Below are 23,999 nucleotides of genomic sequence, written 5' to 3'. Positions count from 1 at the left end.
GTCCTCATTAGAGCCAACCATTCATATACCAAGGGAAAGTTACAGCAGAACTTCAAAGAGCAGCGAACATGTCAAGGCTCGCTGCTTCACTCATCATCCTCTTCATTCTGGTTTTTGTTTCTTTCTCATCAGGCATAAGAACATCTCTCGTCTTATTTATTTATTTTAATTATATTCCATAATTTAGATTTCATTTGAGACAGTTTTCTTACTATTTTCTACAGTAGTTTTTTAGTATAAAAAATTTTTGAAAAAAAAAAAGTGATCAAAAGCTGTCCCAAACAAAATCTTAACCAGTCATTGAGGCTTCTTTGGGACGACTTTCTTACTGTTTTTTAAATCAGCTTATAAGAAATTTTTGTATTAGAAAACTGCTTTTTTGAAGACTTAGTAGATTTGTTATGTAAGTTATATGAAATATGCTTCACTCTTTCAGGTCATGTTGAAAGCACGAAGAGCAAAGGCGGTGTCGAGGATATATATCAAGTGAATAAGGTAATGATTTGGGTTGTTGATGATTCGTTCTTGAGTTGGTATTAAGGAGTTGAGTTGAGCTTGAGTCATTTCTGGCTTGAGCTTGATTGATTGAGCTCGAGTTTTATTCTACGAGTTTGTGTCAGCTCATTTACAATAAAAGAGAAGAATTGATTATGATTTGATCAAGCCATTCTCATAATAAAATGATAAACATAATAAAAATTAGAGGAAAAATAAGAAAAAGTTTACTTAATGTAAGAAAGTAAAATGTAAATTTTAAATATTTTTATAACTTTCAACTTGAAATCTTGAATGTTAATATATTTTAATTATATTTTATATTAATATTTTTTTAAATGAGCAAGCTTGTAAATAAACAAGTCGAGTCAGGGCTAGCTCAAACAAGACTTGTTACTTCATCGAGCTAGACTCACGAGCTATTTTTATCAAACCGAGCCCGAGCCGACACGGGTCGGCTTGACTCAATTACACCATTAGTTGGATCTAATTTGAATTTATGTTGGCTCGAGATATAAAAAAATTTGAATTACAGAACAGATAAAATTAAGATATAATTAATGAATCTTATTGAGCATTTTTATTTATTTAATTTTTTCGTAGAACCCATCTCTAATGCCACGTTAATTTTTTTGTCACTTAACATTTATTAATCCTTTATTATGAACGATCTTAAAATTTAATCAACACATTCGTTTTTTCAGTGATTTTCAAAGATTTTTTAACATGTATTAGAATTTAATTATTGTTACTTTAATTATGTCATAAAAGTATTTAATTAAAATTTTTTAAATTTTGTTTTGTAAAATGTGTGAACCTAATTCAAGACCCTTGAGAACTTATACTTTCAATCAGGAGAAATTATTACGTATAGAGTCCGGACATCGTTCAGACTCTAATACGAAAGGGCCTCGTCGTTGTACATAATGCGTATTGACGGCGTCGCCATCTTTCATCGAAGTCCAGACAGAAGCTACATATAGACTCCGCACATAATAATCTCTCCTCAATGAGTCGGCTACAGGTCGCTTTATTAAAATTTTATTTTAAACATAGAAGACTGCCACATGGGGTGGCTGGGCTGTCCTGATTTTTTAAAATATTTTTAAATAATTTAATTAGGTTTGGTATTTAATTTTAAAAATTCACTCATCTTTTATTTTTTTATTACTTATTAGACATTATTGACATTATTTTATATCTAGAGCATTGACCTAATTGAAAATATTTTTTTGATGGGGGCGCTCTAGAGCGATGTCAATTCAAATTAGTAGGTCCGCTTTGTAATTGATTCAAAGTTGACACAATCCGTTTATCATACATGTTTGGCCAAAAAATTTTTTTTTTGAGCATTGACCTAATTAAAAAATATTGTTTCTACTATGGCCTCCCCTTTTCAGTGGGGCAAAGCAAGTGTGGGCACGATGCCGATGGGTGGCTTCGCTAGATTATGCCAAGGAATTAGTTAAGCTACCAAACACTCCCTTTGGAGTGGCAACGGATAGATACCCCCGTTCCAAAAAAAATGTTTAACTCATCCCAAATTCAAACTTTTTCAAATCGAATTCATATTATTATGTGCGGACACTGAACGCCGTACGAAAACCAACCAGAATGAGCTACGTCAGTACAAGGCTCGATACCGCTCGGTACCGCGCTCAGTATAGGTGACGTGGCTCATTCTGGTTGATCTCCAGTTGACGTCTTCACAGAATAATTTATTCAGTCATGGAGACACATATGCAATAGACAAATAATGAGAAAGATTTCAAATGTAGCTCACATTAGTCTGTTGGTTGGAAGCTTTGGCTATCAACCAAACGGTATTGAGTTCGACTCTTAAGTATTTGTTGTGTGTGAGTTTGTCTTAATTGACATAAATGTCCAAAAATTAATAATAATAATAATAAAGGTTTCTTGTGATGCCTTGTTTTTCAGGTTCACGGAAGGAAGTTTTTGTTGGTTATGAATGACTACGACTATGGGAAAGCCAACCCTAGGCATGACCCACCACCCAAAGGAAAACCAGGGCCAGGCGGCAAAAGCCCATAGCTCCTTCTACCACAAATTATATTTTGTCTGGGATAGTTTTCTTATTACTTTTTAAAACAAAATTTTAGCATAAAAATTTCTTTAGAACAACAAGAAAATAATAACAAAAAATTATCCCAAACAAAATCTTAACTTTCTCCATCATCATTGTAATAGAAGCAGCAATAACCAAAGGCTAGAGACAAATCTATTTACCAGCCTGCATTTATCATCTTATAGGAAAGCGTTGTAACATTGGCTCATTTTCACTTGACTTTCCCACTTTGGAAGAAATGCAAGAACTTAATTGAAAGGCTTTTTCTCCATATTGTCTGTGTTTGCTTTGGTCTTTCTCTTTGCAGAATGGTTTGGGGCTTGAGCAAAATGGTCGAAGCAAGCAGATGCGTAAGCTGGTTGGCTAACCAAAGGTAGCCTTATAATTATTATGTCCTCTGACCGGACATAGAGCTACGTTCGGCCGCCAATAACGTGTCGCCACGTGCTCTTACTCTTTACCGCGCGGCCCGACGACTTGACCCGGACCAGAACCCGGGAATGCTATGTTTGTGTATTGCGATGTATTACTCGGTATTTGTTTTGTATTGCTCGGTATTGCTAGGTATTGCTTGACAATAACGAGAAATACCGGTCTGTGAAGACCAATACCGAGCAATACCGAGTTGTACCGAGTTTTTCTAGATATACCGAGCCATCCTGGGTCTGTTCTGGGTCGGTTTGTTGGGCGCGCGGTAAATAGTGAGAACGGGTGGCGCGATTCTACTGGCGGCCGAACGTAGAGCTAAGTCCTGTGATCGGACCAAATAAAAGTTCTATAATGAGAGGGTTGAAATTTTGTTTAGAGGAGACATAAATTAATTATTTTAAACATATCAATAATATGTTTTAATAAGTGTTTATACTTTTAAATTTTAAGAGTTTAATTAGATTACTTTTGAATATTTTTTTAAAAAATATATTTATAGAAATGTTTTTTTTCATAATTATTTTCATCTTTATCTTCGTCGTATGGTAGGAAATAGTTGATAAAAGAAGTACTTTCTTACAAGTGTGGGTGTTGGAATGTTTATTTTTGTATTAAGAAATTTTAGCGATAGCACTCATGGATTGTATGGGAGAGGCTAGTTATTTTTATTAAGTGAGACTTTCCCACTATGGTGAATATATTCTCATTATATAATCTTTTTTGGTCTCTCTCATAATTTGTAAATATAATTTTATAGAATTACAACACATATTATTAAATAGAAATATAATTCTATCTTAGAATCTCTTTCTCATGTGGTATTATAGCTTTGTCCTTCATTTATTTGCCTCATTTGTCTTCCTATTTCCTTCTAGTGCATTCAATATCAATTTAATTGTATCATCAACCTATCTATCTACTAGGGTTATTAAAAAACTATCCAACAATACTACATTTATATATGTGGTAAGTTACATGATTATCCTATTGCTACTTTATGCATCTACCGATCTCCCATTATTACATGGCCTACCTCAGTGCATCCTGCCTATAAAAAATCTTTGACATTAACTACTAAGGCACTTATGATCGTAATACTTTATTCCTCATAAATATACTCACCTTTACAGTATATTGGCCACCTCTTTGATTTGTCTGATAATATTGATGTTGCATTTTTATCTACAAATATTTTTACTTTATGCCTTATGTGACTATGCACTGTAATACGATAATGATAATGGTGCCACTAGAATGTCTTAGTCGAATATATTGCTCACCTTTTTAGTTACATTCATGTTCACGTCACTACATCATTGCATTGATCTTGCTAAGCTATGATCTCTTATTTGTCCATCATGCAACCCATCATTAATGCATCCCGTCATTATAATTTATTACTATTATTCATAATTTATTAGTAAGACAAGATTTTTTTCTTTCTCTCTCGTAGATATTGACACCATATCATTGCCCACAATATTTAGTTTTAACTAGACTCTAGCATAAAATCTGACATAAGTAGCTTGACTATTGGTTGCACTAATATCGTAATACGTTTAATCATTGGGTACTTACTTCTGGACACTTCATAAGAACCATGGCCTCTTATAATACATCATGGAATTACTTGGTCTCATATTTAATTTATGACTCTTATTTTTGGTCTTATGTGTCTCGAAATTGTAAGAACTATGCACATATTCTTTAAGGTTGTCTTGCTTGTAAATGTCATAATTACTTAAAAGTTCTACTTAAAATATCATTGCTATGAATGTTCCAAGATCCCTCATACATAATTTCCTAAAGCCATATCTTCCTCTAGAAAGTCTTCTATTCATTTGACATTAATATATCAATTGTTAATGCTTCCATAACCAACAAATCTTCATCCTATATAGTTACTCTTAATTTAAACACTTATATGTCTATAAGCTCTATTTAATCATTATAATACCCAAATTTATTTTTCTCTCTCCACTATCACATCTACTATCTCAAGAAATTTAATATAATATCTTATTTTTCTTATAGTAATCATATGGCTATCAATCATCACTACTCCCCTTAAAAGCACCATACACCCTCTTTATCACTTATATGGATTATGTATATATTCATATTTTATCTTTTTGTCACACTTGCTTGTTACCCTAATTTACCCACACTACGTTATGTTGGGTAGCTATGAGAAGTTGGGTATGGTATCTTATTTCCTTAATTTGATTATTGTGTCCATGAACTTTTGATATGACAAGTTTATAAGATTAAACATAAGGATATGTACTTATCCTATTTCTTTCTTTCTTTCTTTTTTCTTGGGTACATCCTTATACAAAATAGTTATAGATGTTAAGATTTTATATTATGTCTAAGAATAAATTAATATGCCATGTCTTATGCGAATACTAAATTTAATTATATATCATAATTTCATCACTAGCTCTATCATAATCATTTCTCTATATGATAGACTCCTGATTAAGAACGCATGTTGAACCCAAATATTTTGTGGGTACCTAACCGGTAGGTGCGTACTTAGGTTTAGTTGAGGATTCTGCTCCCATTTGCAAGCCACACCACATATGCACGCTAACAATAGATTTAGAGCACGTTCATGTACGACCTCTCGCCTATCTTTTGGAAGATGCCAAAGAAACTAAATGGAAAACGAATGAATGAGTCCCAACGTTGCAAAATCATTTGAATTGTTTCAGATAATATTCAGGTGGTAATCCTTGATGTCAGATGTAAAAAATTGCAAAAATTACGTTAAATCATCATTCATGAAATGTTCAAGTTATAAATTTTGAACCCTAAGTTTTTGTTAAAATTTTGCATACTTTACCAATATGCATACTTAAACGGATGCGTACTTAAGCGGGAGGCTACTATACCATGACGTCTTACTCCTTAAATATATTTTGTCATGATGTCTATATTTTTCCTGATATTAAAATATATAGTAAATTAACAATAATGTCTAAAACATGAACATTGCTTGTAATTAAAGATCGAAGAGGGTGATCAACTTGGGAGAGGGGTGATTTTCGAGGTTGAGGTACAACAAAAAAAAAACTCTTTATAAGATTATTGAGAAGATAGACTTTTAAGAGATAAGTAGAATATGATTGATCATACTTCCATATTAGATGTGGAAGAAAATATATGAGGTTATACAACTAAAAAGTTACGTTATAACAAATACAACAACTTTTGGTGTTATAAATTTTCATAAAAAATTTCAATTAATTACTTTTGTAGCGGACTACTTATGCTATATGAATAATAATAAAAAAACAATTTCGAGGATAGAGTAATAAGTTATGGCCTATACCAAAATGCATAATATTTTGCATGATATGACTTGGGTTATTACAATTGATAATCAAGCTTCACCTCCTACAATTATGATATGTGGTTCAAGGGAGAAATTAAATAGAAACTTGTAGGCTTGCAATATATAACTTCAAAGAGGATGGTTCTCCTTAAGTTAAGAGCAATCATCGAAGCTAAGGCCTATATAAAAAGAGGACAATTGGTTCAAATTACTATCTCACTTTTTCGTCTATAATTTTTTAAAAATAAGGTTGCATATATATGACTATCCTTAAGCTTCATTTGAGTAAAAAAATTTTGTACTAAAAATTTACTTTAGAAATAAATAAAAAAGCTGTCTCAAATAAAGCATTAGTCTTCATAACTCTTAGGGTGGCTTTCTATGACACTGAAAAATCTATTTGGTTGAGCTGATAGTCTTCCTATGTGGGTAAAAAAATATAATTGATCCGTCAAGAATAAAGTTTCTACCTAGATATAGCTATCCAGTGTTATCCACTTCACCGTATAAAGCTCAAGGGTAGTGGTCATTCTTCTTTAGCTTTAACCGTGTCAACCCATCAATGAATTATTCTGTGCGGACACCAAACGGGGAGAACCATACTATTTGTCTCTGTAAACAGTAAAAGCATAGTAAACTAACTGGAAGGTGCTTTCCTTAAGGGCATCCTCACTAATCTCTCCATCCCATCACCATAATTGAGTAACATGTTTTGTTTAGTTGCGTAGAAATTCAACGAGTCCTTAGAAGCTGCGTGTCAGAGTGGTCTTGTAATAGGTCTTAAATGGTTAATAGTTCAGAATTCTTACCCATCTTGGACCTGCTAATGGAGCCGATCAGTTGGAAGTGGCGGGCACCCCCCGGGTGGTAAGATCACCGTCCGGCCTTTGTCGCGTGAGTCATCCGCCTGTTATCGATGGTTCAGCGACAGCCAACCACCATCTGTCAAAATATTAAAATACCCTCCTCCTTCTTATAACCTCGCAACGACCAGTTTGAGGTTAATCCCGTCATTTCATTACTTATCCAACTGGCTGTTAAACTTTATCCTTTAATTAAGCGTTGCTGACGTGTTCGGCTGATAAACAACTCGCTGTGGTGTGTGATTACAGATAATAGGGGTACGTTTATCAGTTTCTTTTATGACGAAAAGAGAAAGTTAGAAAGCTGGGATCGAGTGCGTGCGAAGCAAAAATCGGAAATGATGGGGAGCACATAGACCTGATTCCTCTTTCGATCCCCACTTCGATCATTTTCTATCCTCTGGAACTATCATTCTCGATCTCCTCCTTCCCATCGTGGAACCCTAGATCTCAGCTGCCATGCCGGGACTCGTCTCCCCGCCTGAGGTGGCGGCGCTCCGGATCACGGTGCCGGACCGCGTCGACTCCCGGAATAGAGAAAATGGGGATGATTCCGAGCTCCGCAGCGCTAAAGGCCGTTCACCAGCGTCTAAGAAGTCGCTGTTGCCTTCCCCGTCGTCGTCGTCGTCACGCGCGAAGCCCTCGCCAGATCGGAACTCTTTCGGGGGAAAGCGGCGAGGGCCTGCCGCGCCGGACAAACCGTTCATCGATGAATCCTCCCTGGATAACCCTGATCTCGGGCCGTTCTTGCTCAAGCTCGCGCGCGACACGATTGCCTCAGGCGAGGGTCCGAACAAGGCGCTCGAGTACGCGATCCGTGCGTGCAAGTCGTTCGAGCGGTGCGCGGTGGAGAGCGGTGAGCCGAGCCTGGAATTGGCGATGAGCCTTCACGTGACTGCGGCGATATATTGTAGTCTAGGGCGGTATGAGGAGGCGGTGCCGATTATGGAGCGCGCGGTGGCCGTACCAGATGTGTCTCGCGGGTCGGACCACGCTCTCGCCGCCTTTTCCGGCCATATGCAGCTTGGGGACACACACTCAATGCTCGGCCACATAGATCAATCCATCGATTGTTATTCCCGCGGCCTCGAGATTCAGATCCAAGCCCTAGGTGACTCCGATCCCCGAGTCGCCGAGACTTGCAGATACTTGGCGGAAGCCCACGTACAAGCAATGCAGTTTGACAAGGCGGAGAAGCTCTGTCAGAGAACCCTTGAGATCCACCGAGAGCATAGCGCACCGGCCTCTATTGAGGAGGCTGCAGATCGACGCCTGATGGCTATTATCTGCGATGCTAAGGGTGACTATGACGAGGCCCTTGAGCATTTAGTGCTGGCCTCCATGGCGATGATTGCCAACGGCCATGAGGGTGAGGTTGCCTCCATAGACGTGAGCGTCGGAAACACCTACCTTGCCCTTGGTCGATACGATGAGGCCGTCTTCTCTTATCAGAAGGCTCTTACCGTTTTCAAATCCACCAAAGGTGATAACCATCCGGCTGTTGCATTGGTGTTCGTCCGCCTTGCCGATCTTTATTACAGGACGGGTAAGCTCCGCGAGTCAAGATCGTATTGTGAAAACGCCCTCCGTATCTATGCCAAGCCTGTTCCAGGGGCAGTGCCGGAAGACATTGCAGGAGGTTTAGCGGAAATAGCTAGCTTGTATGAAGCTTTTGAGGAACCTGAAGAGGCATTGAAGTTATTGCAGAAATCTTTGAAGTTGCTGGAAGATGTTCCGGGTCAATGGAGCTCGGTTGCTGGTATTGAAGCACAAATGGGAGTGATGTTTTACATTGTTGGGAGGTATGGGGAATCCAGAAACTCCTTTGAAAGTGCTGTTGCGAAGCTGAGGGCAATTGGTGAGAAGAAGTCAGCATTCTTTGGGATGGTGCTAAACCAAATGGGATTGTCCTGCATTCAGTTGTTTAAGATTGATGAAGCTGCAGGGCTTTTTGAAGAATCAAAGGGAATATTGGAGCAGGAATATGGTACAAGCCATCAGGACACTCTTGGAGTATACACTAATCTTGCGGCTACATATGATGCTATGGGAAGGTGACTCAAACTCTGCTTTTCCATAATTTCTTTTAAACATCTTATTATATTTGCTTGGAAGGTGAATCATTGGGGATTAAAACTAAGCTTAATGCATTAGTAGATAGGTACTTATCAAATCAAATGCTTAAACTAATGGGCAATGGACACTAGTAGTATATTAAGAATTCAACTTTTGTTTCAGTTCTGATGTAAGATTAATATTCATTCTCATGTGGAACTAGCAATCTCCCCGTTATATGAGAGTTCCTCACACTGGTCACCACTCCCCCCTTGAATGAAATTTTCTAAATATCATTAGGTGTCATGTACCAAGAACCCACTAAACCACCTGGGGTCTTTGTGGGAGTCATCTGCTCTTGAATCTTATTTGATCATATGCTAGAAATATAGAAAGCCTTTGAGATCCACCAAGACATATGAGATCTACAAAATGGATAAAACAGAGTTGATATTGTCAATTGGCTATGAAAGATCTTACTAGGAAATGGGAACACTAACTATCCCTACTTTTGTTGTATGGTATTTTATTTTTACTTTTTCATTTTAAATCCTTATCAAGAAATAGATATTCTAACTGTCCTTACTTTTGTTATATGGAATTTTAGTTCTAGTTTTTTTTTTCACTGTAACATGGTTATGGATGAATTTGTGGTCTGAAAGAAGGTTCTTGAACAAATTTTTGGTTGCTTTGCTAATTATTAATTTGATAATTTATTTCTTTTCTGCTGCTTTTTAAAAAGGAATTGAGGAACACAATGTCCTTACTCCATATGAGTAATAACATCACGTCAGTTTTGTGGTTGCTTCCCATGTAGGAAGTTTTCTCCACGGCAATATGATACAAATAAATGTAAGGGGTATTTTGGTTTGTGATCAGTGGGCACAAGTACTTTATAAGTTATTTGCCATATTAAAATGGTTTAATAGGTTATTAAACATTTTCTAGGCTATAATTACCCTTTTTTGGGGAAAATTAGGGCATGCAAAGACAATAAATGAACTTAGCATTAATGGTGTTCCCTTTCTCCCTCACTATCTTGGAGCTTCCTCAATTTTTTTGGAGTTGTAAGCATCCTTGAATTGCCTAAATCCTTCTCTTTCAATTATCTGGAGCTTTAGGCTAGCTCAAAGTTGCCTAGTTATATTGTTCTTGCTACCTTATATGATGTCTTTGTGATTTTCTGTGTTTTTTTTCTTTTATTTTTTTGTAATACCAAATGATGCTCTCATTAGCCTAGCCATTGTTCGGGTGTCGTCATCATCTGGTCTCAATCGCCAAATCTTGATCATAGCTTCTTCATCTCAGTTTGCCAAAGAATTATTAGATCCAATACATTTTAAGTTTGCAATCTGCCTCTAGCATCCCATTCTCCTCACAATCGTGAGATTCGGCCAAACCCCAATCCACGTTCGCTTCAAAAACATTACCTAATCCTATTTTTGTTGTAGACCTTACACCTAACATGCATCATTGTGTTTTGCAAGATCCTATCCTCCAATTCACCACTCCAAGCCAAAATCGAGCCTTCATCTCCAACAAAAATTTCTTAACTCTTAGATGTTCCATGCAAACTCACCTCCAGTTGCCCAACCCATCCAATAGATTTTAAGTTTGCAATCTGCCTCCAACATCCCATTCTCCTCACAATCGTGGATTCGGCCAAACCCCAATCCACATTTGCCTATACCCCAATCCACATTCGCTTCAAAAACATTACCTAATCCTCATGGTTTAAAATTACGCAATAAGAGGCGCGCCTCAGCACAATTTCGTCCATTTAAGCCTCAAAGCCTACACAATGAGTTCAAGATTTGAGGCGTACGTCTCAAGTTTACTGAGTGGCGCGCCTCGCCTCACGGTTGAGAAGCGTCCGCCTCTAAAAATTATGCTCGGTACTGAGCAGTACATGCTCGGTACCACTAGGTACATGCTCGGTACCACTAGGTACATGCTCGGTACCGAGCCAGTACCGCTCGGTACCACTCAAAATAACTCTTACAATAAAATTTTGTTCCGGTACCGCTCAAAATAACTCTTATATGTTAGTGAAAGGAATACTGTGATTTGGGAAAGATGGAGTTTGAGTTGAACTATATTTCATGTTGTTTTTTTATTGGGATATTTTGATTTCACTTCATATTTTGTGCATTTTTATATTTTATATATTATTTACTCATTACTATATACAAAATTTATCATTTTCTGTTTACGCAATTTTTTGATTTTGAGGCTTACGCCTCGCCTCACGAACGAAAAATGCCTCAATACCCGAATACACAATTTTAAACATTGCTAATCCTATTGTTGTTGTAGATATAACATGCATCATTGTGTTTTGCAAGATTCTATCTCCAATTCACCACTCCAAGCCAAAATCGAACCTTCATCTCCAACAAAAATTTCTCAACTCTTAGTTGTTCCATGCAAACTCACCTCCAGTTGCCCAACCCATTCAATTTTCCCAACCTTGCATCGTTGAACTTTTAACACTACATCAATCTCAAATCTGCAAGCTCTGCCCCACACATCATTTGTTATCGTCATCCCCACTCCTTAGTCTTCGTTGTATCTCACATTCCCCAAGTATTGCTGAACTCATATCCGCCTCTATGCCTTGCAAAAACCTCTTATTGGCCAATCTCCACCTCATGCCTTCCACAGAGCCAGGCTGTGTATGACTTGCAAGATCCGTAGGCCTTTTGCATGAACGACTCAGATCTTGAGGGAAAGGTCAATGTGAAGGGTTGAGAAATAGTATGCATTAATGTAAGCAACATTTTAATTGGCTATTAGTGATTCCATTTAGTTTATATGTTATTGTATATTAAAATGGCTAAATAGGCTATTATGTGTTTTATAGGCTATAAATACTCTTATAGGGAATACTAGGGCATGCAAATATAATGAATGAACTTAGCCTAAATGGCTACTACTCTTCCTTAATTTCTTAGTAGTTGTAAGCATCCTCGAATTGCCTTAATCCTTCTCCCTCATCTACATGGTGTTTTTTGCAAGCTTAAACTTGCCTAGTTATATAAAGCAAAGAATTGTTAACAAAAATAATCACGAATATTTAAGATTAAAATAATTTATTAAAAAAAAAAGATTCTAAGAATAAATCTTAGAATTTAGTGTATCCAACATTAAACATAAAATTGTTGAATTCAATTTTTAATTTCAAGAGAAAGTAATCCTTTGTTTTTTATGCAAATGATATGGGGCATAAGGATTTGAAGCTCTGGACCAAAATTTGCTGCCTTATCGCTTAGCCATGCCCCATTTTGATTTTTTCTAAGAAAAATTAAGCTAATTTTAATTATTCGTCAATAACCAACATCAACAATAGCATCAAACATTTATCCCACTATGTAGAGTCAATTACATGAATTCTTTTTCTCCATTATGTTCTATTAAGAGTCAAATTCTCATTTGAATCTAATAAAAAAAAGTCATTTCTAATATTTTTAAACCAAATCTTTTTAGGTCTACCTCTACCATTCTTAACATAGGCCAAATCTAATATATTTACTCTCCTAACTAAATCATTAGAAGGTTGATGTTTTATGTGACCAAACCATCTAAGACAACTCTCCCTAATCTTATCTTTCATTGGTGTTGCTTTAACCTTTTCATGTATATATTCGTTTCATATTCTATATATAAAAGTGAATCCACTCATCCACCTGAGCATCCTCATCTCTATAACATTTAATTTTATGCTTCTCTTTAATGGCCAACATTATGCGTTATAAAGCATTAAAAGTCTCACCACCATCTTATAGAATTTTCCTTTTAAGTTTGAGGGGGCACTTTCCTATCACACAACAAGCCCGATGCATTCCTCCACTTCAATCATCCACCTTGAATTCTACTAATAATATCTCATTTTATTTCACCATCACTTTCAACAATAGACCCGAAATATTTAAAACATGTACTCTTATTAATGGCTTGATTGCCTAAAGTCACAATCCCCCCACTAGATCTATTAGTACTAAAGCTATACTTTATGTATTCAGTTTTAGATCTACTCAAATGAAAATCTCTAGACTCTTAGGTTGACCTCCATATAATTCAAGTTCACCTTCAACTCCCTCTTTAGCCTTATCAACAAGAAGAATATCATCAACAAAAAGCATACATCAGGGTACATCCTCTTGCAAATGTCTAGTAAGAACATCCATGGCTAAAGCAAAAAGATATGGGCTTAAAGTTGATCCTTTGATGTAATCCGACAGAAATAGGAAAATACTTGGTTAACACAAGTAATAACTCATGCATACATATCCTTAATGATTTGAATATAATCATTATTAACCCTTTTCTTTTCTATAACTCTCCAGAGCACTTATTTCGTCAATAACCAACCAAAAAAAAATATAGGACATGTCGTCATTGGGATTTAACACAATATATATAGAATAAAAAAGATTAATTGATCATTGCTTTGAGTTCAATTAAGATATTGTATGAAAATAGAATTCTTTGTATTCTTATTTGATTGGGGAATGTAAGGAAGGATTCTTGATTGGAGAGAAGTCAAAGAAAAATATTTTATTTCTTTTATCTACTTTTTTATTTTAAAATTTCCTTAAAAAAAAAACAACTCAATCCAGCCTGATAATTTATTATCAATTCAATTTCATTTTAATCTTTAAGAACAACAAAATTTGTTATGTTTAATATCTTTAATTTAATCTATATATGTCTTAATTCTACACTTTATCCGAGTAGTTTTTATTTTGCCAAATTGCACAAGACTTATGCCTTTTTCAATCTAATCATTGTTGCTTTTTTTTCTTTTAGCCTTTTGTTTGGCAAGTTGCTGTAAGTTTTCAATAGAAATGAAATCTCGATTCAATTCATAATTTCTTTGATTAAAAAAAGATTAGAATGATATTCTTAAAATAAATAAGATCAAAAATAAGATTCATATGAGTCTCAACATTAGGAACCCCTGATTCAAAAAGCGAAATTATGATATTTTATGTTGAAATTTAATTTGCATAAGGGGATAGGACGATGATCTTTAATCAACTTCTTATTTTTTATGACATTTCCTTTATAAGATCCCATATAATACATAATTATAGATATGGATATGGCAAGAAATCTTTGGTAATGAAATAATACAAATCTTTTTACATTAGAAAGAAATTCGTGAAAATCAATTTTAAAAAAAAAAGCATCCTTTTTTTTTTCATCTTTAGAGATCAAAATAGTGTATAGTGTGTGTCGTAAACTTGGTGATGCAGAGCATCTTGGCTTAAAATGTTCCTTAGGATATCTTATGTTGTTTGTTACAAGTTTTTAGAACTTTATAGGTTTCTCTAGGTTTTTCTTGCTAGCTTATAAGTATAAAAATTTTAAGAAGGAAGTATGAATGAATATTTTTTGGAATTGAAACAATATTTTCACTATTTTGGGTGTTTGAGCTATTTAGCTCTTGGAGTTATCTTCTTCAGGTTTTTATCCCTACATCAGAATGGTATCAAAGCCATTGTAACCCTTGACGCCGATCAGGGTTTGGATGCTTGGGGAAGACCATGGATGAAGGAAGACATACAACCCTTGACGACGATCGGGATTTTGATGCTTTTTGTGGGCAGCGCAAGCGTGCGTCACAAGGCAATCTCCATTAGTCGGCAATCATACCAGCAATTCGACCTCCACAAACTGGAAACCACAATTCGATCTGTACAGATGACAACCGGACTTTTCCCGCAATTCAGATCTGCTCCCGGCCTCGCCTTCTCATCCTTCATCTCCTAGTCCTGCTACTTTCCGGACATCCGTCTTCCTTACGCACACTCGTCTTTTGTCTTCCGTCCGCTTCCATGCCCATAGACCCAAGCCTGCTCGAATGTAGGTCCCGCGCTTGATTGTATCCTCTCGGGCAACACCACTCGCATCAGCGTCCGATCGCTCTAGCCCGAGCGTGCTCCGTCTACGCACATCAATCATCTGCCCTTGCCCACGCTCGCGTATTCTATCCCGCACACGCCGCCTCAGATCCGTCCCAGGCCCCCGACCAAATCCCGTTCTTATCGACTCCGTCGAGATTGATGCAGAGCATCTTAGCCTAAAATATTTCTTAGGGTATTTTATGTAGTTTGTTACAAGTTTTTAGAACTTTCTAAGTTTCTCTTGCTAGCTTATAAGTATAACAGTTTTAAGAAGGAAGTATGAATGAATATTTTTGGAATTGAAATAGTATTTTCACTGTTTTGGGTGTTTGAGCTGTTTAGCTCTTGGAGTTATCTTCTTCAGGTTTTTCTCCCTACATCACTTAGTGATCTATTTCCTTAAAAAAAATGATCTTATCTTCGAGATTTGTAATGCCAACTCTTAAGCTATCATTTTCAAAGTTATAATATTCTTTGTTTACCTCGTCATCTTGGGATTCTTATCAAATGATCTGGGGTGTAATCTTGGGCATTACGATAAATTGTTCTTGTTGTTTCTATGATTTTCTTGTATTTTTCCTTTTTTTTTCATATCACAATATTTCTAGCTTAATTAATGTGGGCATATCAGGAAAACTACTTCGGGCCATTGACTGGGTGGCAGGGAAAGCTACCAACCCTAGCATTCCTAAAAGAATTTAGCATCCATTCAAAAAACAGTCAACACATTAAGGACCTCAAAAAAGAGAAGAAATCTACCCTACACAACCTCTTGAGATGCCCTTTGTTATGCTTCCAAAATTTTTTGAATGCATATAAATGTATCGAGCCTTATGAATGTGAAGGAAACATTAAAATATGAGTTTTGCATACCATTGTTTGTTTTAAAGACATTTTTTATAACATGGTAATTATGTATTTTGAATAATAGAAAAATGAATTGAATAAGTTTAGTGTTCATTACTTCATTTAAAGCAGGAATGGAGTAATGATCGACTTTGAGTAAATGCTCATTGACACTTGATTTGATGAAGTATGCTTGACAATTATATTCCTTTGTGCTACCACCATATAAGTTATATACAGGAAGGGACGAAACCGAGAAAATAGTTAAGACATTCTCCCATTTCTTGCTTGGACCTCATAAGCATTGCCTTCTAAGTTCGTCTACCTATTGACACCATTGCAAAACCAGACTATAACCTCAATATAATTAGTGTTAATACAAACAACCATTAAAAAGCACATGGAAATTACATAAACAAATTCTTCAAGGTCATGCAATTTCTTATGAAGCTTGAGCATGCGAACAACTAAAAGTGGAGCAATATAACTTTTGTTTATTGCAAATGTCCTCTTGAATCTTTAGCTTGTGTTATTGCGATTCAGAGGAACAAGCACCAGTAAGGGATTGTTTGGTTACAAGTATTAGGATTGCATAATAAAAGAAATATTGGGGTTTTGAATTTTTTGGTGTTTGGTTGAAAGTAAACTAAACGCAAAGTATTTGTGTAGGAGATTTAGAATGCCCAAAACGTTTATTTTCAATTTGAAAATTTCCCAAATTGGTTGAATTCTAGATGTAGGAAAACTCATAGCTCGCAACCTCACCTTCCCTACCTGTCGTCATTGCTTGCCTCTTTCTGGTGCCACCAACCTGTCACCATTGATGTTTGCATCTTCCCGCCCCCTTGTCCATCAAATGTTGTTGCTCGCCATATTTCAATGCACTGATATTTATCATAACAAACACAAAATAAAAGTATTTAAATGAATTTGATTTGCATTCATTCAAACAATTCATGCATTTCTAAAATACACACATTCCAATTTTTCAGCATTTGTAAAATGCATGCATTTTATAAAATATCTAACAAAACAACCCCTAATTATTTTGAAGGTCTCGTCCTATTGGCAATTGATATTGGAAAGAGGGATCTAGATTCTTACATGCAAGCGCTATTGCATTCTCAAAGTTTATTTGGCATTTCCGCATGTTGTTTGTAGGCTTAAGCTACACGTGGCAAGGTTGCATTGTTTGGCATCTTGTCTTAATCATCAAAGATGGGGTAGATGTAGAAAGAAGTAGACTACTCTTTTTAACGTGTTAGGCATCTGACTTATTTAAGTTCTTGATTTATTATTATGGAATTGGCTTTGGAACTTAGTTATAGAAAGGACTAGCTTGGGACAAGCAATTTTTTTATTAACCATGCTTTTTGACTATTTTGTATCTGAATTATCACATGTTTTGACTATTGATAGTAGAAATATATATTATTCATTATTATTATATTTCTTCATTATCAAGTATTCAATTCTTCTCGATGTGTAAGAGACTACTCTGAATTTTTTTCCTTGAGATATATTAAGATCATTTTTAGGGTAATTAATTTTAAGTTGAGGTAGATTAGTTAAATCTGTTATAATTAATAGCCCTTTTTTCACACGATAGAGCACTCTCGATTATGGAGGTTGCTTGTTTTTCTATTTCATGTTTAGATTTGGTAGAAACACTTGACTTTAATTGAATGTGGAAAGATTATGATAATGTAGGTATATCCAGTCAAAATCCAATACTTTCATTATCCTGGGTGTACATGTGTACCTATTCTATTAAACATCAGAGAGCTTTGAGCCAAAACATTCAGGGTGCCTAACTAATCATGGATTGCCTCTTTAGTATCCCAAGCAAAATTAGGGTGGAAATGTGGATGTATTAAAGATGTGCTCTCAAAGTTGGCATTAACTCACTTGCTATCAGAGGGTTGCATTATTAGTTTTCACTAAATAGTTTAAGGGTTATGCAACATAGTCGCTTGTAGTTTAGTACTATCGAACATCACCAACAAAAACTCAGAGACATGGCATTACCAACAGTGCAAAAAAACAAATAACCCTTTCAATCAAACCTTAGGCCTTTTGATAGTCCTATGCCCCAACCTAACCAAAACTCAAGTCAATTTTCAAGCTAACAAGCTCGCCAGTAAAAATCAAATCCCCTGGTTAAAACCTCACAAACTAAAACTTAAACATGCGTCTTATATACACTTCTTCGAGTAAAGTTAAAACTCATGAATTGCGGAGGTGCCATGTCTCTGAGTAAATGAGCCTTTGTTGTTAAAAGCTATAATTTTCACCATAAAAGGTTTTGAAAAACAATAAGAAACTTGTAGCCAAACAGAAGTATAATTGCAATTTGTAAACCAGTGCAATAATTCTCCCAAATGCATCTTAATGGGGTTTGATATGAGTTGTTATGAATGTAAAATGATGACCTATAAAGATGGGTCTTACGTTCGCGTGCTTTAGACTAGATGATCCGACTACTGCGAACTCATGAGGACCCTTATATCAATTGAGAATCAATAATGTCAAACTTGGGTTTTTGACTTATCTACTCAATCAATTATGTTGACAAAGGTGCATCTGAATTGAGGTCCGAGGGGTATTAATGTGCTTTGCATATATTAGCGCATTTGGCATGTATCATTTGCATTAATATGAATAAGATTTACAATTATTTGGGATACTTGCAAGAATGCCTCAATATATTTACTCACATCTTTCAAGTAAATTTTAATGTGCTTACACACTTATGAAACAATTTGGTTGAGTTGATTTATGTTTGAGGATTATTTATTTTTAATATAAAATTTAAAGATTTAAGTTTTATAAATTGTTGTGGTTGTTTATATTTATTTTATATTTAATTGTGGGACTTATTCAACCATGGATAACATTCATGTTAAGTCAAATACTGAACAATCAATCATTGCACATCTATGCGTATCAAATGAGTGTTTATTACATATAACAAACTTATCAACATGTGTCGCATGAGTTAAATTTCACTTTCTTTTTGTTGCAATTTTAGATTCAAGTATAGTTTTGCTATATCATTCAAAGATGTATTTGCGGATCGTCTTTTTCTCCTCCTTGTCAGAGGGGACTTTGATATTGTCGGCAAAGTTTTGAGTATATTTGAGGTGGTTGTAGTTTTTAAAAAGATGAAGAGTTGTCGTGGGGAAAACAAATTTTTTAAAGTTGCTATGGGTATCATAATTTATTTTCTTTTTTAAAATGTTATATAAAATTTTCTTATAGCCATTACACTCTATCATATGTGGTTGTACCAATGAAGTTGTAGCCCAAAGAACTTTGATATCCTTTTAGAGAGCTAAATTGAAAAAAGCTTCCTCAAATGGATCCGTTGTCTATCTTTGATAATTGGAATGACATCCTAAGCATGCTTACAACATCAAATTCACTCAACAATTGCTTTGGCCTACTCTCAATGTCAGTTGAAAAGCTGCCATCAAGTTTCATTCTTACACAATTGCTGGTGAGAAAGAAATCACTCCCTGTGTATGTAGACCCATATTAATGGTAATGAGGTGATCATTGAAACCCGTTTGAATCAATGATAAATAATATGGGGTCTTCAATTTAGTTGACCAGGTTTGGGCTGCATTCATTTAGGCTGTTTTAAAATGTTATTATTATTATTATTATTATTATTATTATTATTATTATTATTATTATTATTTATTATTATTCTTCTAATTTTTTTCTTATTGTGCCAACACTTGGATGATAGTAGCATTCAATTCCCTTAGAGATAGGATACGAAATGCTTTGTTATAAAAAATAACGAATTCAGGATCCGCCATTCAACATTGAAGTGGGGATGGGGAGACGAAAAGAGAGGGGGAGTTTGGCCGTGAGCTAGGGAGAGGCAAGGAGAAAATATGAATTTGAATTTCAGATTTTCTTGGATTGGAGGGAGAGGTTATTTGCTATTAAAATCTCCCTAAATTGTGTTAGAGAGAGGGGGCGGCTATTAGGGGGAAAAATTAAGAGGTTAATTAGTGAATGCTTAAGTGGCAAGTGGAGAGAGAAGAGGCTAGATGGGTGGCCGGCCAAGCAAGGGGAATAGAGGGGAAATTTTGTTAATTAATGGGGCCCACGAATTTAATTAAAACCTGATTGTAAATTTCAGATTTTAATCAATTAGAGAAGGTTTCCTAATGGAGAAAAGAAGAGGGGGATTTGAAATTTGAATTCAAACGAAATTGAACCTCAATTAAATTCGTTCTTAATTGGGGGTAAGCAATTTAGGAAAGAATTCATGAGGGTGTTATTGAAAAATTCAAATTCCAAAGATGAAGGGGGGCCGGCGAGATTTCTCCAGTGGACGGAGGCTGGGCGTGTGATGGACGGCGGGATCTGGGGGCCGGCTGCTGGCTTGGTCGTCGGCAAGGAGGGAAGGAGGGGGAAGATCGACGGGTTCAGGGGAAAAACGGCTGGATCGGCGGCATTGGGAGGGGGCGGGTGTACAGGGAGATGGTCGGGGAAAAAGAAAACAACAAAAGTAAAAGTAAAGCCAAGAGCTCACCACGGGGGCTATTGGGTATTTCGGGTGGAGCCTCTCCTAGGTCTCCTCACTTTCTCTTAAGCTCTCAAGCAAGAAAAGAAGAATGAAAATCTCAGAATTTTATTAATCAAAACATTAAGCTCATACAATAAGAGGAGACCTCTTTATATAGGCCTCATTAATAGAAAATTACATGAAAATAACATGACTCAAATGCCCACCGGAATACAACAAAGACTAAACCTTCATAAGGGCAAAATAGTAAACTAAGGCTTGAAATAAAAGATACATAGAAGATAACATAAGATGACATGGCAACATCAGAAATATAAGCTCCCAATCGTAGCCGTCGATCTACGATTCCTTCGCCGGCAAACCTGCCTAAAATGTCTGTCGATGACCTCATCATATATATATATACCAAATTCTTCTACTTATCATAGTAATCAATGGAACTGTGATGAACCTTAAGATTGTGAAAATTGAACCTGACGTATAACCAGAAGGAGATGTTCAAGATTCAATAATTTGACCGGAGTCGAATCGGTGGTTGAACCAAATGATGTAATAAATATGAAAATTATTTAGATAAACCCTAAATGACATAATAAGAATAATGTAATAATCATATAATAATAGAAAATTTTGACAAAAAAATAAACTGAATTCATAAATTAATAATATTTTCTATAATTTTAAATTTAAACACCTTCAATCTTTAAATTTAATTCATATTTAATATAAATTTAGTTCACATATAAATTTATAAATTTAATATAATTTATGGTATATGTGTAGCTATAATTCATGCCTATAAATTATGTATTAAATTCACATTATTATTGTATATCTATAAATTATTCATGCTAAAGCATTTATTAATAACAAATAAATAAATAACTAATTTTTATAGTGTATAAATAAATAAATATATAAACATGTTAAAGCATTTATTAAATTATGCATGTTAAAGCATGTATTATGATTTTTATAGTTCCGTTGGATTGAACTTCAATGTAAAGCTGATGGAAACTAAATCATTTGAGTTTATAGTTGGGGACAGAAAAAAACCAGTTAGGTCTCCTTAATATTAGTTCTCTCTTGTTCGGAAGAAATATATTAAATTCTTGGCGTGCAGTTTTTTTTTTCGTATTTTTTCGTGTAGCAAATCAACTGGATTCATATAGCTTGTTGGGGCATTTATGGAGGATTATTCCTCTTTTATGTCCTGTCATTTCTGTAACTTCAGCGTCTTTATCTGATTAGAGTTCGTTTAAGTGGATTTTAGAATGCTTTTCTGTTAGATTTTTTAAAAGTTGGTAGACATGGAAGGAAATTGGGGATTGCAGGGAGGAGCTTGCTTTCCCTCGATCTACTTCGTGGATAGCTAAATTGACTCTTCGAAATAACTTATATTTATTCAGTAAAAGAAGGAAACTCTGTAAGAAGAGGCTTTAACCATGTTTGGATCTCAGAATTGCTATATTTTATGAACTTTTTACTTTGAAAGCATTAGCAACTCATCATCCAGGCTAATGAAATGTTATCACTAACTGGTTTTCTAAGTCGAGCTCTGTTTCCTGGTAACTTAATGGATTTGAATGCTTGAAAGGTCATGCTTTCTAGATTTATTTTGCTTAGTTGATAAGTGTGAGTGGTATTATGATAATGAGTATACTATACATCCCCAGTTTTTAAGGATGAATTATGTGCGGACGCCGAACGCTGTCCAAAGCCCAATAAAAATGCGCCACTTCTCCCCCTACTCGGTACTGGATGATGTGGCTGCACCTGATTTGTCTCTGGACGGTAAGCTGTGTCCGGTGTCCGCACAGAATAATCTCTCAGTTTTAGTGGATAATGTATGTGCTATCCCATATTTTCTTCAAGTTTGTGCAGGCATGTCATTCATCAAATTATGAACAATGAGTGATTTTTGCATAAGTTTCAGTGATGAAATGAAACACTCTTTCATTGCTAACTATGGTGGATGAATGACAGGGTAGAGGAAGCAATCGAGCTCTTGGAGCATGTGGTGAAGGTCAGGGAAGAAAAACTAGGGACAGCCAACCCTGACGTTGAAGACGAGCGGCGGCGGCTCGCCGAGCTTTTGAAAGAAGCAGGCAGATCAAGGAACACAAAGCAAAAATCCCTTGAAAACCTTTTTGTCTCCACTTCAAACAGGATGAAGAAAGAGGTGACCAAGAGATGGCCGAGCTTGGGTTTCAAATCATAAAATCTTTTCTGTGAAGGGCAAGAGGAATCCATGTGTAAATGTTAGGTAATATCTTCTTTGTTTTCCTTGTTCTTTTTCTTTGCGATACCTTTTTTTCTTTTATTGATTTTTATTTCCTGGTTTTTTTGCTTTCTTTTCCTCATACTCTCCGAGCGGATGGTTCCATCTTATGTATTTGTTTACTTACAGTGTTCTCCAAACATATTTGCCTAAAGAAAAACTGATTTGTTGGAGAACATCATATATTTATGTTGCGAGATCTCCTCTTTGTTATGACATTGCTCTCTTTAAATTGTCTTTGCTTTTTTGATATATAATAATATAAATATTAGGATCTTTAGTGACTATGCTTGTGTTTATGATCTATTTCGTAAAAATATTTGTACATTCGCTTTCAGTAAATCTTATAATAATTTAAATAATTGAGATGGTGAAAAAAATATATTAATTTTATGATATTTACCATTTTTTTTTCAATATACCTTTATTTATTTATTTTTAAAGTAAAATTAGGGAATACTCTCCAAATATCATCAATACTCATTATGCTAAATTCTTCATGTTTTTAAATAATAATTATTTATTCATGCGAATGGAGTAATTCATTGAAATTCTTTTTATTAAATCTATTGGTGATATAATCTTAATATTTTATGAAATCACATGCCATAAATTTCAAATAAGATGGCTAATTTTTTTCTTGTGACCGTAGAATATAATAATATAATTTAAATGAATTAATTATTATATATTCTTAACTCTTTACTTTTGGACCAGAGGTCATGCCATTATTGTGCAGGTCGACAACCTTGAAGCACAAAACGCTGTTATTATATATTTTTTGGGTTGTTTGGGACAGCTTTTTTTATGTTTTCTAAAACACTGATCTCCTCTTATTACTAAGGCTTTGTTTGGTACGGCTTTATTGCTGGTTCTTTAAATAGCTTTTTAGTATAAAATTTTTAATATTTGTATTAAAAATTGTTTTAAGAAGCAGTTAAAAAGTCATCTCAAATGAAGCCTAAGGCTTCGTTTGAGACAGCTTTTTTCCTGCTTCTTAAAGCCACTTTCTAGTACATATATTTTAATTTTTGTACTATAAAGCCACTTTAAGAAGCAGAAAGATAGCTTCCCAAACGAAGCCTAAGAGTGATCAGTTTTTGTTTCTTTGCTTTTGTTGAAGAACCTAAACAAGTGGTGGATCTGATC

The 23,999-nt window shown here is 35.2% G+C and overlaps 2 protein-coding genes across 2 annotated transcripts; both read left to right on the top strand.

The window, feature by feature from the left end:
* On the top strand, positions 1–2,852 carry LOC110103228. The gene is made up of 3 exons (XM_020831841.2): positions 1–132; positions 437–495; positions 2,434–2,852. Exons 1-3 carry the CDS (start codon positions 69–71, stop codon positions 2,545–2,547), a joined length of 237 nt encoding a protein of 78 aa, XP_020687500.1. The 5' UTR covers positions 1–68; the 3' UTR covers positions 2,548–2,852.
* A 4,648-nt stretch (positions 2,853–7,500) lies between these two features.
* On the top strand, positions 7,501–23,085 carry LOC110103234 (protein KINESIN LIGHT CHAIN-RELATED 1). Its single transcript, XM_020831857.2, has 2 exons — positions 7,501–9,267; positions 22,556–23,085. Exons 1-2 carry the CDS (start codon positions 7,673–7,675, stop codon positions 22,788–22,790), a joined length of 1,830 nt encoding a protein of 609 aa, XP_020687516.1. The 5' UTR covers positions 7,501–7,672; the 3' UTR covers positions 22,791–23,085.
* Positions 23,086–23,999: the final 914 nt, after the last annotated feature.

Source organism: Dendrobium catenatum, unplaced genomic scaffold (genome assembly GCF_001605985.2).
Source record: "Dendrobium catenatum unplaced genomic scaffold, ASM160598v2 fragScaff_scaffold_1117, whole genome shotgun sequence".
NCBI lineage: Eukaryota > Viridiplantae > Streptophyta > Magnoliopsida > Asparagales > Orchidaceae > Dendrobium > Dendrobium catenatum.
The sequence above is the reverse complement of the archived record's forward strand: the minus strand, read 5'-3'. Positions and strand labels throughout refer to the sequence as shown.